Source organism: Onychostruthus taczanowskii, unplaced genomic scaffold (assembly GCF_017590055.1).
Source record: "Onychostruthus taczanowskii isolate IOZ18803 unplaced genomic scaffold, ASM1759005v1 scaffold12, whole genome shotgun sequence".
Lineage (NCBI taxonomy): Eukaryota > Metazoa > Chordata > Aves > Passeriformes > Passeridae > Onychostruthus > Onychostruthus taczanowskii.
The window spans coordinates 6,414,469-6,429,960 of record NW_024498351.1 but is presented as its reverse complement, the minus strand read 5'-3'; the positions used below and the strand labels follow the sequence as shown (position 1 = coordinate 6,429,960).

General features: G+C 41.9%; 1 protein-coding gene across 5 annotated transcripts in view; it reads right to left on the bottom strand.

The window, feature by feature from the left end:
* The window catches only part of GRIA2 (glutamate ionotropic receptor AMPA type subunit 2), an 86,898-nt gene extending 74,089 nt beyond the window's left edge, over positions 1 to 12,809 (bottom strand). For 2 of the 5 annotated variants that reach the window (XM_041428009.1, XM_041428010.1), the window contains exons 1-2: positions 12,707 to 12,794; positions 12,244 to 12,384 (exon numbers count right to left, since the gene is read on the bottom strand). In XM_041428009.1, the coding sequence (XP_041283943.1) occupies positions 12,244 to 12,384; positions 12,707 to 12,794 (229 nt within the window). Of the gene's footprint in view, positions 1 to 12,243; positions 12,385 to 12,706 lie in introns of all 5 variants that reach the window. The other 3 variants (XM_041428012.1, XM_041428013.1, XM_041428011.1) reach the window with 2 other exon arrangements.
* Positions 12,810 to 15,492: the final 2,683 nt, after the last annotated feature.

The window sequence follows — 15,492 nt, the reverse complement described above, 5'->3', positions numbered from 1 at the left end:
AAGTTGGCTCCTCTTATCTACCACCCTTTGAACTTCCAGTCTCTCTCACTTGTTTTTCCACCCTTGGACTGCTCCAACTTAAAGGTGGAAGGTCAGCACAGCACGCAAAGCACCATTACAACCAGAGTGCTTCAACCCATGAGAAAGCAGCTTCTGCTCAGTAATCCCACTTCCTTTGCCCCAGAGCTGCAGTGAGTCATCCCAGAGGAGAGAGGAGAAGATTCAACTTTGACCCTTTCAATTGGAAGCTTCTAAGCAGGAGCTTTCTGTCACTTCGGCAGACTTGATGTCTGTTCCATTAGGTGCTATTGCCAATGCCACTGAGAGGCAACTGACTCACACCCCTGAGACAGGGTGACACAGATCTTCATACCTGGACTCTTGAATGTTCCCACTTCGACACGTGTAACACGACAGTGTTACACACCACCGTTTCCAAACCACTTGGAAAACTGGTCAGTCCTGGAGAAAGTATGGAAGAGAACTAGAGATTCACCACACCTAGTAAGGACTAGCTTAAATTATGTAAAACCTCCGAGAACTAGCTTAAATTATGTAAAACCTCAAAGAACTACAGAACAAGAAATTAACAGAAACCCCAGAAGCAACAAAAATTGAAATGTGCACATCTGCACCATCTTAAAAGTTTGGGAGGACGTATAGGACAAATATGAACAGTATGAGATTTTTTTGGTCAAAACTCTCCTCCAGCATATCAACTAGTGAGGCACATCTCTTCCTGGCCTGTCAAATTACAGTTTCTCCTTTGGTCTGTCATACACAGTTAAAAAACTGCTTAGTAACAAGATGAGATGTCTTGAGTTCTACAACTTCAAGCATTCAGAAAAACAAATAAAGAAACCCACTTTACATCTCTCACCCAGTGGATCTGTATCCTAAGTCACTGAGTAAGGAGCTCTTAAAATCAAACCTTAAAATCAGAAGACAACCCTAATGAGATGAACTAGGGTTCCTGAAAAAGCTACTTTTGGTACATTTAGCTAGTGGGAAAAAATGAAAGAAGGAAAAAAGAACTCTATAGAATTACAAGGCAGAATTTTTCTTGAAGGGGAAAAAAGTTAGATCAAAAGCAAATACAATTCAATTGCAGTGCACAAAACAGAAGTTGCCAAGCAATCTGTAGTGATATGACTAAGTTAACCATTGCTAGCTTCCTTCAAAGGACATTTACCAAATAAGGCAAATTTAAAAGCACAAATATCTTTCTTTGAAACCACCAATGTGTCACAGTTAAATAATTAGCACAATTATCTCCAGTCTTTTTAATAATCCAGTAGTAGCAACACTAGCTTTGGACAATTGTTTTAAGCACTATGAGGACAGAAGAAGGAAAAAACCTACCGAACAAACAAAAGAAGAAATAAAAAACCTTTCAGAATGAATTGTTGAAATTATGAGAGGAACAGGCCAAGTGAACAGTTTTCCTAACATGTTTGTTTTTTTAAGGCAGTTGATACTTAGTTTTTAAAATGGCTCCTATGTATCGCAACACGCACATCTCAAGATGTCATGTAACAATGAAATACTGCAAAAGTCGAACACTGCAAGTTCCTGGAATACAAGATAAAGCCAGAAACACTGGCACAGGAAATCAGGATTCTGTGTAAAATAAAAAGTAAATAAAAAGAAAATCAAAAGTAAGGCTAGGAGTTACAACAATGACAGAACCACTGTACTCGGGCTCAGCAGGAAGCTGGAAACACTTCCATACAGAAAGGCAAACAAAAATCTTGAAGTAATCTTTTTTGCATATCCAGAAGAACAAAACTAGATGTAATAATGCTAGAGGTCCTTCAGTGTTTTGCAACAGGCACATACAATCCTTGAATCTGTGTTTATTTGGAATGTCAAAGCCATGACTTAATATGATCTGCATTTTCCTCTACAAAAACCAACTAATTGCAACAATACTTACAAAAATGTCAGAGTTCCTAAAAGCTATTTGGGTGCTTACAGACTTGCTCTTTTCTTATGAAACTGAAGAAATTACTGATGTGACAAAGCACATGTTCCAAGCACCATTTCAAGCACTGGAGTACCTGAAGGACCTTCATAGGCTGCCAGATGTGCCACAGAACTTTTGACACTCCCATTTTCTGGAGCTGCCCCTTGAGGTTACACAAGACAGCATGAATATCACAAACAGGGTCTTGAGAAATTTTAACTGCAGGTGAATTAGAAGTGTCCTCCAAAAATGGACACCTTGAAGAATATATTCTGGTTTGATCATATTGAAATAGAAGAAAGGAGATAAGCTCCAAGAAACATTATGTGCTCCACTTGCTAACAAAATCAGTATTTGCGGCCCACAGATGCTTGCTTATTTCAACAGTAGAAGTATGCTACTTGGTTTTACACAGTCAAGGTAAAACACATTTCACTACAAGTAAAAAAGGAGTTAAGAGAAAATTAAAATTTCAAGTTTATGCACAGATTTAATTAAATAATAATATCCAAGATCAAATGCAAAAAAAAAAAAAAAAAGGAGAGGAGTAAGCATTATGTTTTTTCCCATCACCTACAGAAGTATAGGCCAAACTCTTCCATTCTTAGCAGTTTTATTTACATACTTAAACTGAGTTGAAGCGGTCTAAAAATTTTTCTAAATTAGATTTCCATACTGAAACCTGACAAAGAACTTAAGGAAAGCACAAAATAGGTAAGAAACCCCCATCAAACAACCAACCAAACAAAGGGTCGTACAAGAACACATGCCAGAAAGTTTGTAAAAAACATTGTGTAGGTCAGATAGGTGCTTAAAAATTATTGCCCTTTTTAGGAATTGTTTAATCTCTCTTTCCATATACAAAAAACCAAATCCATTTCCCACATTTATACAGAAAAAGTAAGTAATTTAATTTTTTGGATTTGGTTGTGTTTCTACTAGCATTACCACAAGCTTGAGCATTTGTTTGTTTGGGTGAAAATAGCCTGTTCTTATTGGTCTGGACTCCAGATCGCTGGATCAGGTTGCTGAATACATCAACAAATCCTATTAGCGGGTAAAAGCACAGAATGACTTTTCAGTCACGACTCTGCAGAATCTCAGCATGTTCCACTCTCACCAAATGAAAGCACCTTCAGATGGAGCAGATGTAAAGCTGTGAGTGAAATTAAAACCCCACTTATACTGCAATATATAATATATAGTGACTCATATTCTCATCTTCTTGATCCCTCAAATCCATCTAGTCCTTCAATATAATAAAATTATATGATTAAATTTCCAACTATTCAGTTAAAATGGCTTCAAAAGTTTAAAGCTGTGTGTAAGTCTGGCCCATTAATATTTGTTGGTTGAGCAATTGTTTAAATTATTATAACTGAATTTTCCTAACAGGGTCTTTTCCCCTATGCTTTATCATGACAACAAAGGGCAAGAAATTGTCTTCCTGCTTCCAAAAGCTCCAATTCACTTTTTCCTTCCTGCATCAGGCAAAATTTAGGATTAATAAGGTTTTTTTTAGCAAAAATTAATTGAGGCATGAAAAATGAAGAGTAAGAGACACTGAGGGATTCTGACATCAAAACAAGTGCTAAGGGCATTCAACTTGAAAATTAAAGACAAAGGTCTAAAATTCAGGTCTTCTGCCTCACATGAACAAGAGAAATAAAATAAATAAGATACATCCTGTATGATTCTGCTAACCATTCCCTGTAATTCCACTGTGGATCAATTCTGCTCTTGCTTTAAGTAGCACTGGTGTAGCTCGTTCAAGCACGTGCCTGGTGTGCACTAACCATGCAAATTATTCACCCTGCTTTACAAATATGACACCTGGAATAAACTCTCAAATATCAGTAGGTCTCTGCCCAAGGTACAGTCACGCAGGAACATTTTGCTGCTTGCCAGAACTCACATTTGTACAAAGAACCCCCTCTGAGAATGTAATAGCACAGTGTAATGGAATTTGCGACTTTCATAGAGGGGAAAATAAAAAAAATATATAAATCAGCATTTTGGCTTGGAAGACATTTTGTCAAAAAACCCCTCATAACTAGTATCAGGAAGAAATATTCTGAGCAAACTATCCCTCAACCACCTCAATTTCAAAGATTTATGAGATTATTGAACAAATTAATCTGACTTATTCAGAACTGTACTGTCTATTTCATCAGCATACATTTGCAGAGATTCTGAGACAGTTCACACATATACAAGGAAATACAACACATTCAAATAATTTAGATCCACATTACATGCAACGGTAAAGCATATTACCATTTTAATTTTATGGATCTAAACAGAGTCCTACAACTTCCAAATACATTAATAAAAGGCAGAAAACCAAAGAAAACAAATCCCTTCCCCATGCTGCAAAGCAGGTGCAAAGCTGCTCTGCTGAGCTCTCTTGCCCTGTTGCTGACATGAGCCCCAAAAACAGTCTTCTCCATAAAAATCATGAGAAAAATCTCTGCATTACCTGCTATTGCTATTTAAATTTTCTATTATACCATGTGCTTAGAAACAATCTGTTGTTTGTCATCCTCAAAGTGTGTGAAAGAGAATCAGTGTGTGAAAGAGAATTCACACCTTTTGTAATAAAGAGGCATTTTTTCCAGCCCAAGCCATGTTTGCAAACTTCTAAACTCTTTTATACTGAGGAGAAATTACAGTGGCATGACAGCCTTAACCACAGCAGCCTGAAAAACTGCATAATGACATAAATTATGGTTTTTTCCAATATTTTTCCAATATTACCTGAACTTGAAATTAAACTGAATAGTTAATATAGCATAGTAAACTCATGTTCATATACCTATTTTGAACATTTTATAAAATCAGCCTCTGTTCCTTATTGAGGAACTCTTCTAACAGTTGTATGACTATGCATTTATGAGTCAGGGCATTTGAACATTTTACAGAATTTTGCCCTACTCTTGTTCACTGGAAGAATCTTTGGGGGAAAATATGCCATTTTAAAACACAAATGGCAAAATACTCTTTTTTTTTGTTGTTGTTGTTAACAGTGAAATGCAAACACACTTATCTTCTGTAGTTAAGTAATTGCATCTTAATGCAATTTCTTAACTTGCAATAAAGTTAAGAAATTGCAATTTCCATGTGCAATAAAGCCCAGAAAGTTGTTCATGGACTAACTGAAGTGACTGTCAATTCAGTTACAGAGCCAGCCTCCCAAATATAAAAATCAACCACACTGATTCAAGAATTAATACAGATCTGAATATTTTTCCTTGGATATAAAATAAAACAGTAGATCAGAGTTGAAATAATACATTTCTTTAATATGAGTCTGTCACCTTTAGTTGAACTGTAGATAACATTTCAACCCTCAAAAAAATCCCATTAATTTCTCAGGTTTGGGAGCAGGTGGTGGGAGATAGTAATAGCTGGAGCTGAACCACATCTTGCTGTAGAATCACTGTGAATATCTCTGCCTTTTAAATTTTTTTTCACAGTTTGATAATGTGACTAGCCATTGGAAAATGCATTAGGTATCTGTACATTAAATCAGGTTCAGGACAGGAATGTTAACTCTGTATATTCATTGCCCAAATGGGGACTTTGGCGGGGGGAAAAGGTAAACTCCCCATAAACTGACTGACTTGAGACCTTTTTTTAAAACAATTTTTAAAAAGACAAAAAAAAAATCAAAAATCTATGGTGGAATAATTGTTAAGCAAGGAGGCACAGCAGTGCTGCATTAGAAAGTGAAAATTGTTCTGTGATGGTCCTATATCCAGATAGATTAGAAAAAAAAACAGTATTTCAAAAGACATCTATACCACTCTGTAAGTGCATGCAAATTAAAGACAACAGCTGTATTTTAAGCACAGTTATTGATTTTAGAAGGTTCAGTACAAATTTGTTCAACATGTGGTTATTTAAAACCTGCTTGCAATCCTTACTGTTGAGCTGGTTCACAGTATGCCTTCACTATGTTTATCTGATTATTTTATTCACTCTTTATTGTTTAACCATACAAAATTCATTATTGAAATTATTTGCTAATTTAAATAAAAGCTCTATTTTCAGTTTTAACAAGGTTACACTTTACATGCATTTGTAGCCAATGTAAATTCTTTTTATGAATTTACCAAAGAATAACATTAAGGTTTCAAGAAAAAATAACAATGATGCTCCACAAACCTATATATAGAAACATACAGACTTCTGCCCTAAACCTTTTCAGAAACCTACTTGGCAAAAGGAATTAAGTCCTTGTCCACAGTCTTCTAAAAGCAGATGCCACTGTATTCACGTTCTGATAAATGTAATGATCAGTTAAAAAATAATGGGACATATCTCTTGTCCATTTCAGAAATAGAAGTTTCAGTTCAGATAAAAAAACCATGTCAGACAAAAAACCCATTCACATATACATACAGAGAGAGCTTGACCTATGCAACAGCATTTTTTACCTATCTGGGTATGTTTTCAGTGTTACTTTCAGTCTGACCTGACATTCCTTGGCTTGAGCTGTTGTAACATTGTTTCCAGAATATGGGCATGAGCCTTCAATATACAAAATTTTTAATTCAAGCATCTGGCTCACAGGCCACACATGACTTAAAGAGATAAATTAGCTTACTAGTAAGTGCTCTCAGATAATCCTCTTCAGAAAATGGATTGTAGAGTTTACCTAATGTCCTGTTTTTGATTTATCTGACATCCAAAACAAACCGCTCTTCACTCTTTTAAATACTTATTTGTGTACCCTTACACGTACATCTGTGTATACACACATGCATATCTATCTTTATATGTATATATACACATTTTTGTTTACTGTGGGTTCAGTCCTCTTTTTAGTTTCCTGAAAATTAGTCCTATCAGCATTTAATTTCAATTAATAATTTAAAATTATATTTTCCTTAAGAAGACATTTTTTAATAATTTAATACTGTTTTCACAGAAGATGCCTGATAAATTATGTCATCTGAATTTTCAAAATAATGATAATAGAATAATCTTTACCTGTTTAATGCATTTTCAAACTAATACATTCCCAGGCATTATATACTCTCCTAGTAATTACTGAGTGTTCAAAAGGAATTATTTATCTTAAATATGCCTTAATTCTCAAAAGTATTTTAATCATGAGAAGCTTGAAGAAAAGAACTAATGAAACCAGCAGTAACAACATCACTCAGTGCAGTGGTGCTTAGTTTGGGTACATAACACATACAGGATAGTAACGGAAGCATTATGTACAAAAGGAGTTAAGTACATCCCCAACTACGTGCAGTCAATCACACCTATCAAAGTCAGTGTAAATTAAAACTTTCATTAGCATAAACAGAAAAAAACACATTTTCATATTTTATATACGAATAAAATTACATATAAACACATGCATTGAAGAGACTGACTGATGATATTGGTTTATTTCCAAGCTTGACTGGCATATTTAAGGCTTGATTGCCAAACTACTCACAAACTACTATTAAACATAACTCACTTTCAGATTTGTAGGAGTAAAATATATATTTGTACTGTATTCAAAACTGCATGGTAAATTTTTTCAGAAATTATGGACAAAATTATTTCCACAATCATATAATAAGAATTTGGAAAGTCAAGCAAGTAAGAGAAAACGGTTGGGTTTGTATCTGCCCACACTCTGGATCACGGCTGTGTGAAAATGGTCTGTGAGCCAGGCACAAAGACGCACAGCAGGGACAGCTCTGTCACACAATAAATACCCCAGGTTTCTTTATGAAGAACTCTCGGCAGTAGAAGAATGTTTAAAGTTTGCTACAGAGATCAATTTCGAGAGAAGAAATGTTTTGAAAGAAGAAAAATCACAGGAGGCTACATCCTAGTTTTATTGTATCATTTTACTGCAGAAACTCATCTGATCCTCACCATTTTAATTACAAGGAGGCACAGAACCTATTTCACATCTGCTCACTGAGCCTGAGAAATGTTTTATAGTGAAAAGGAAATGAGAAGGACCAAGAATACAAATGAACTGAAACACAAGCAGCTAATAAATTCCTCCTTTCCTTAAAATCAGTTCTAATAATTTATTGTGAAATACATTTAGGCTTGGTCCACAGTAATTTTAATTCAAATAAACACGTCTAAATTTTTTCCATCCTTCCCATTAAAGGATATTTATTTTTGCTTGTTCTTTAAGCATTATGCCAGCATTCTGCTCCATGCTATTTCTTTAAGAATGAAAGCTATAGCATTATATTCCAAAATGGTTGAGGAAACCTTGGCCATGACTCTCAAGTTGCAACATGCCAGATATTCATACGTTTTCAAAGCTGCTGGTTGAAGATATAATGAAAGGATCTAAGGTTTATGCATGAATCAGCATCCCCTTGTCACAATGTCATGGTGCAGTGATCCCTGCAGAGCTGTAAGACTTGATTTAAAACAGCAAAGCTCAACACTGACTCTTGAGCCAGCAGGATTAAACATCCAAGATTGTACATATATAACTCTGTGCTCAAACTACCATACAAAAAACTTGTTATCGTTACGGCAGTTTTATAGTACTCCATAGGAACCTCTCTTTAAGTGACCCCAATATCCTCTCAATTCTAAAATATGTGAGAACACAATACAACCAGTCCAGAAGCTGTCGGTAGGCAGATTTAAGAGGAAAGGATTTCATCTTCATCACTTTCCTTCTTACTTATTTTGACAGAATTAAAACTTTTAAGAAATCTGGTATCACTAATGGTCAACGCTCCTTCAATTAGACTAGACTCAATTACACTGTGCTGAAGGACAATGAAGTCCAGTGTTCTGGATGTGTTCCAGTGGTTTGGATATGTTCCATTCTGCCCTGTGAACTGCCTCCAATGCTGTACCTTTGCTCCAGTTGTTAAGCCAAACAGAACCAAGGAGGTTCTGTTAGAATGAACCAAGACTTCTCACACACTGCTATGCCCAGCCCATTTCTCTTGAAAGCTGCAACTGCAGTCATGGCAGAAAACACTGCTCTTAATTGTGCCATTACTCTGAAAAAAACGTGCACCACCTCTCAACCTAAACCACCAGGCTTCCTAGTGATGCTGACTTACTAAGTGTCAAACTGCAATTAGATTCCAACAGCTACTCCCACTGACCTGTCAACACAGCAGTCCAACAAACTAAAGTGACTATTTTTATGGCTGCTTTTTGAACATAACTGTGTTCCTTTCCCACGTTACATGAAAGTGGCCTGTCCACCTTGGTCAGAATCAGTAGAATTGGGCCAAATTTGCTGTCAGGCAACACATCATGACACGATCTCTTGGTGTTGAGGTGAAATTCCCACTGAAGTGCAAGTCATTACATGAGTTAAGGCTACCTACTCACAGAGTGTCCGCTCCACTTCTACACCCATTTTTTGCCCATCTTTAAATGACTGAGTAGCATCACTGCTTGGAACATCACTCAGGGGTACGTGACCACCTCCTCCTCTCTAAAGTTTAGGAAACTAATTTCAAAGTAATACCAGCAACACTGGTTCATCTAAAAACCATTTGCTCCTTCAACACACTCCAAGCAAGCACCGAAAATTAGTTTGAAGACTTTTACATATTTTTGCAGCGGGCTTTTTGTTTGCTTGTTTGTTTTTAAAGCAGATGGAGTAGTGTGCTGTTGCCCCAAAGCTACCAGGGGTGGGAGGGAGGCAGGCCGAGCCCCAGTGGGATGGACCCCAGGGCCTGCCAGCTGCCACCAGCTGTAGTGCCAGGTCGGGACCAGCGGGCAGGGCACCCCACCTCTGCCACACCAGCCAGAGCTTCTGCAGCCTGAACCACGGCTGGCTCAGGGGTTTAAATCAAGCGCCAAAATATTTCAGTGGCCAGTTTGGTGCAGAAAAAGGTAATAATTTCTACTATGGTATAAGTCTGTACATTTCTGTGCAGGACAACTGCCTTGTTGGAGTGAAACACCCAGGTAAATACTGAAGCATTTTCAGATACAGATTATCCTATATTTTTGTGACCTTCTTTTACACCTGCATTGTTTCATAGTGCTGGTTTGGGGCACAAGTTCTTTGAACCCTATTCCAGAAATAAAAAAAAAAAAACAAAAAAAACCCAAAAAAAACCAACACCCCTCCCCACCCAAAAAAAAACCCCTAACAAAACCAACCTGCAGAATGTTCACTATTTCAGATGAGAACAAGCATAGAGGGAACAAAAAGAGATGGATTCTTCTTAACCATTTTGTATGCAGTGCTCTGCAATCAGCTCCTAAATTCTACTTCTTGTAAGCCAAATATCTGTCTCTGGAACTCCTTGTTCTCCAATCAAACCCTTCTGGAAATGTAATCGAGGGGATACTGTACATATTTTTAGCACATGCTTCATTAGTCAATTAAATCCAATGCACAAGACAACTTGACTACATCAGTGGTAACTGAGGTGATGATAAAACAAGTACATTTTCATGTCTTAATTTGGAGCTCTTCGAACCACTTGAATGTCGAAGCACGGGACAATGTTCAGACAAAGGAAAATCCGACACATGGACGGCATCCATCTCCCTTCTGCTGGAAGCCTCGAAGTCCACCACTGCAGTCTACAGCTGACACGTAGCATCTGAGTTTTGTAAAAGCTCTCCATGAGAGACAAGAGCAAGGCTAGTATACGCACACAAATGCTGGCCAAAAGCATTTGATGGTCTTGGAGAAAAATATGTAACCTTTAGTTTCTCAAAGACAAGGTGACTATGCTCGTCTCTACCGCTAGTAGGAAAATACTGGTGTTTTGCAAAACGTGTTTTCAGCATTCTGTTAACTTTACAGATTTGAGAAACATATTGTCACATTTTTGCATAATGCCATGAAACTGCTATACTTACTTCACCAACAGTCCAAGTAACATCATCTGCAAGTACTGACCACGTGCGGTTCTGGTTGATACAAACCCCCATAATTTAAGAAAGGAAGAACTATCCAACACTTTGCAAAGATTAACAATTTAGCATTACTGTGGCTGATTACATTCTCTGACATTTTTTGCCTTCAGCTATGGACGCTATATCCTCCTACCCTCCCACATGCCAGTGAAAGCTCCTTGCGTTGAGCTCTTGCACCACCTATCCCAGCGTCCGTGCCAAGCCGCCCCTCTTCAGCACCACCGCACGGGGTAGCTGAATGGGGGAATAAAACAAGGTCGCCAACGGAGGAAAACTGCTCCCGCTGACAGCTAATCTCCAGATGCAGTGTCCCTTACGTCTTTTTCCCAGGAGGGACGGGAGAACGCCTGGGGGAGCGGGCGATGGGCGGGAGCGGCCGGCACGGCACCGAGCGCGCTCCCCGCTCGCTGCAGCCCGCGCCGCTGCGGGACCTCCGGTTCGCCTGGACCGGGCACGGGCGGCGGGGAGGGCAGCGGGGCAGAGGCGGGCACGCCTCAGCGACCTGGGAACGCCGGCCGCGGCACCCCGCTCTCACCCCGGCACGGGCAGTGCCAGCCGAGCCTGGGCGCGCTCCGCCCGGCCGGGCCCGCCGCCCCGCGGGGTCACAGGGCGCCCGCCGGCCCGAGCCACGGGAGGCAGAAGCGCGCACCGCTGCGGGACTCGCCGCCCGCCCGGGGCTCCCGTCTTCGCGCTACCGCCACCGCGCTGCCCCGCCCCGCCTTCCCCGTCGCCTGCCGCGCAACGCATGTGCTCCGCGCCCCGCGGCACGCGTGCGGCCGGGCCCCGCCGAGCCGAGGGCGGAGCCGGGCATGGCCCCGCCAGGAGAACCGCGGGGGCGGCGGGCTCCCGGCGAGGCAGAGCGGGCGGCGAGCGCGGCCGCCCACGAGCGCTGCGTGCGGGGGGCGAGCGGGCGGCGAGATGGAGAGATGGAGCCCGCAGCCCCGCGCGGCGTAAAATGGCTGATCGACCCCGCCGCCCCGCTCGGCTGCTGGCCTGAGGGGGCCCCGGCTCTGCCCGCGCCAGTAGCGAGGTGCTCCTCAGCCCGCGGGCAGCCCTGGGGCGGCGGGGGAGCGCTGCGGGCAGCCCCGGGGCCGCGCAGCCTTACATAACGCGCGGGGGGAGCCGCCGGGAACCATCTTACACCTCCCGGAGGGCTGCGGGGGCGCACGGAGACCCCCGCGCCCCCTCCGCACGGGGCCGGGCGCTCCCGCACCTGCTCGGCGGCGGGGCGGCTCCCCCCGGTACCGCGCCCCGCACACAGCCCCGCACCCCGCGCACACGCACACACACACACACACGCACCCCGCACACCTCCGCACACACCCCCGCCGCACCGCTCGCAGCCGCCCCGCCCCCGCCGCCACGGCAGGCTGGCAGCGCCCGCTACTCACAGGCGTTGGTGACGGCGAAGCTGTTGGCCACCTCCAGGTTGTCGATGTGGGGAGTCAGCCTGAACTCCGAGGTGGAATACTGAACCATCCCTACCCGAAACGCGCTGTACTCCTGATCGGCGCCCCTCGGGAACAGCCCCCCTGCAGGGAAACACACACGCGTCAGGCGGGCGGGGGCACCGGCGGAGCGGCGCCGGGGCCAGGTCTCTGCCCGCCGCGGGGCTGGGCTGGGCGCGGGTGCCGGAGCGCTGCCGGCCGCGGCTCCGTCCCGTGTCGGGGGGCGCGGGGGCCGGGCGCTGTGGTCGGGGAAAAGGCGAGGGGACCTCGCCGGCGCCCGGCGGGCACCGCGGTGGGACTGGGAGCGCGGCGACATGACAGGAATGCCCGAGTGACAGCGGCGGGGATGAGGGATCGGAAGATCCGCCGGGCGGAGAGCGGGGTCCCCCCAAATGCGGGCACCTACCGATCTGTATGCTGTTAGAATTGACCCCCCAGAGCAGTCCCCACAACACAGGAGCCAGGAAGACAGAAATATGCATAATCTTTTGCATTTCCAGGAAAAGTAGAGCATCCACAAAGCCACGGAAACAGCCTTTTCTTCTTCTTCCTCCTCCTTCTCCTCCTCCTCCTTCTCCTCCGCGGAGCGCGCTCGTCAGCAAATTAGATCCCGTGCGCTCCGGGCGAGCGGCCGGCGGGAGCAAGCGAGCCACGGGAGGGAAGGAACGAGAAGAGCCCCGCGGCGGGCGCGGGAGAAGCCGCTGTCCGAGGAGCTGCCGCTGCCGCCGCCGCTCCGGCGCTGCTGGCGGCTCCGGCGCTGAGCGGGATGGAGGTGCCGGCGGTGCCCGCTGCGCTCCCGCCGCCCGGCCCGGCCCTGCCCTGCCCTCGCACGCGCTCGCCCGCGCTCCTCGCACTCGCCCGCCCCGCCGGGTCCAGCACCGCGGACAGCGGCCTCGCTGTGCGGAGCCGCTCACTTTATTCATTATTTATTTTTTTATTTGTTTATTTATTTATTTCACTGCTTTCCCCAGGATGCAGCCACCTCACAAATGCACCTGAAAAGCAAAATTTGTTTTGTTTTGTTTTGTTTTGTTTTGTTTCAGCTGCTGTACCCAAACCAAACGTTAATATGCAGAAAGAGTTAAAGCCATTCTGATGCTTCATTTCCATGCATAATGGGGATTTTTTTTCCTTTTTTTTTTTTTTTCCCCTTTCCAAGATGGGTTCCAGCTGTATTAGCTAGACATGCTATTTACTGCAAGCTAAATTTAACATTTCTCAGTTTGGCACGAAGTCTGTTGCTCCACAACACACAGGAACACACACATTTTATACAAGAAAAGGCAGTGTAGCATTCCTGTGACCATGACAATGAATTTGCTATTAAGTAATGATTTTCTGGCATATTTTTTATTAACTTATATTTACTTAATAATGCTGGAAAATATCCACATAGGAAAGGATACTGATCTTGCAATTACTTGCCTTTCCTTTTTTTCTCCCTTTTTATTTTTATTTCTGTTATTAGTTTTTTTTAATTCTCCTTTCCAGGAGGAGGGTGTCAAAGCTCCAGGTATTCAGATGTCAATATGAGTACATATCCTGAACACATAGGAAGTTGGTAATTTTAGTCCCTTTACTCATTACTAATTCATGATGAGTTTTTTTCGTTTGAGTCATTTTACCAGGAAATCCTGTGCAAGCCTTTTTCTGAACTTGTCTCATCTTCTCTCTCTCACCCACAAAATGAGATGAGCCTGGAAAAGAGAGCTTTAACACCCTGAGCATAAAGCCCCTATGGGCTTATCTGGCTGGAATGGCAGAGTTGCTACAGCCCTTCCTCACTTTCTCCCCCAGTCTGGTGTCTCCCAGAAGCCACATTTTGCACTGCCTCGTAAAACCTACTGTTGAATTCTGTGAAAGGGGCAGGCAGCGTCACTGTGAGAATCAACAGATTAAGCTGCCAGGGGAAAGCTTGTATTCAGGTCGTCTTCAGTGCATCCCAGACAATGAAATGTACAGACATTTACTTTTAATAAATATTTCAGTGCAAAACTGCCAATCTTTAAGAGAAGCATAAATAAATTGTATGGGGTTTTTTTTCACTGACGTCTAAAGCATCCCCTTATGTATAAAAAATGAGGTTAAAATGAAGGAAAAAGTCTCAAAGATCTCTGTATTTTAATATGTTATAATAAAACAAAAAAAATCAAATTTGCCAATACACATTATAACTCCATAATGAAATAAAATAAAAGAAGGATTTGGGTGAAGTAAGACATAAAAATGAAATAATTGTTGTTGATTTTGTAATGCATATTTTTCCATTTCAGAATTGTGAACACTTACATATGTGAATGTACTACTCCAAATTTGTATCAACACTTCAGAACATGTAGAAAAAAAGAGTCGGACTATGTGGCCATATTCCACTGTTGGTGTGACAGGGAAAAATAGAAGATTTCAACTGATATGAGTAAGTACAAAAGGACAGCATGGGTGAGTCAATCACCAAGGAAACAGTTCAATCACAATTTAGTAATAGTGAAAAATGTCGATAATAAAAAAAAGTCTTCTTCAACTGTCTATTTCTTATAACAATCCTATGCTAATTGAAAAGATGCAATTGGGCAAAGGAGGAAAAAGAAATTTATAGGTGATAGTAATTTATGGACATGTGCTAAGAATAGATATGCTCATTAACACTGTGCATGAGAAAATCAGACTACATTACTGGGAATCACATTCAATAGTTTTTTCTCAAGGGAAAAGAATCTTGCAAGACGTAAGTAAAGATTCTGTTCTTAAAAACAGAAGATTATATTATTATATGCATTCTTCTGAATCTATGAAAGGAGCTCATATAAAAATGCATTAATTCAGAATGTGAACAAAGCATCAGTGGGGAGACTTTTAATAATAAGCATCCATCACTTGTTGAAAGGAACATAGCAGTGCAATAATAATGAAAACAATGGCAGATGACAGAAGTCCAGATATCAAATAAAAAGATGTCAGACCCCTGAAAAGCCAAAGTGCTTAATCTTGATTCCATAGAACTCCAAGAGAGGTTTGCTACTCACTGCAAAGAATCATGGCTATACTTGATTTAACAATTTAATGCTGTCTAATGGATATTCTGAATGTAAGGCAGAAGTTGGTGAGGAAGTTGAAAAGAGCTGATATATGTGCTAATCAGAAGTATAATTTATCAGGAATACATTTCCTCTGCAATTCATCCTGGCACAAACC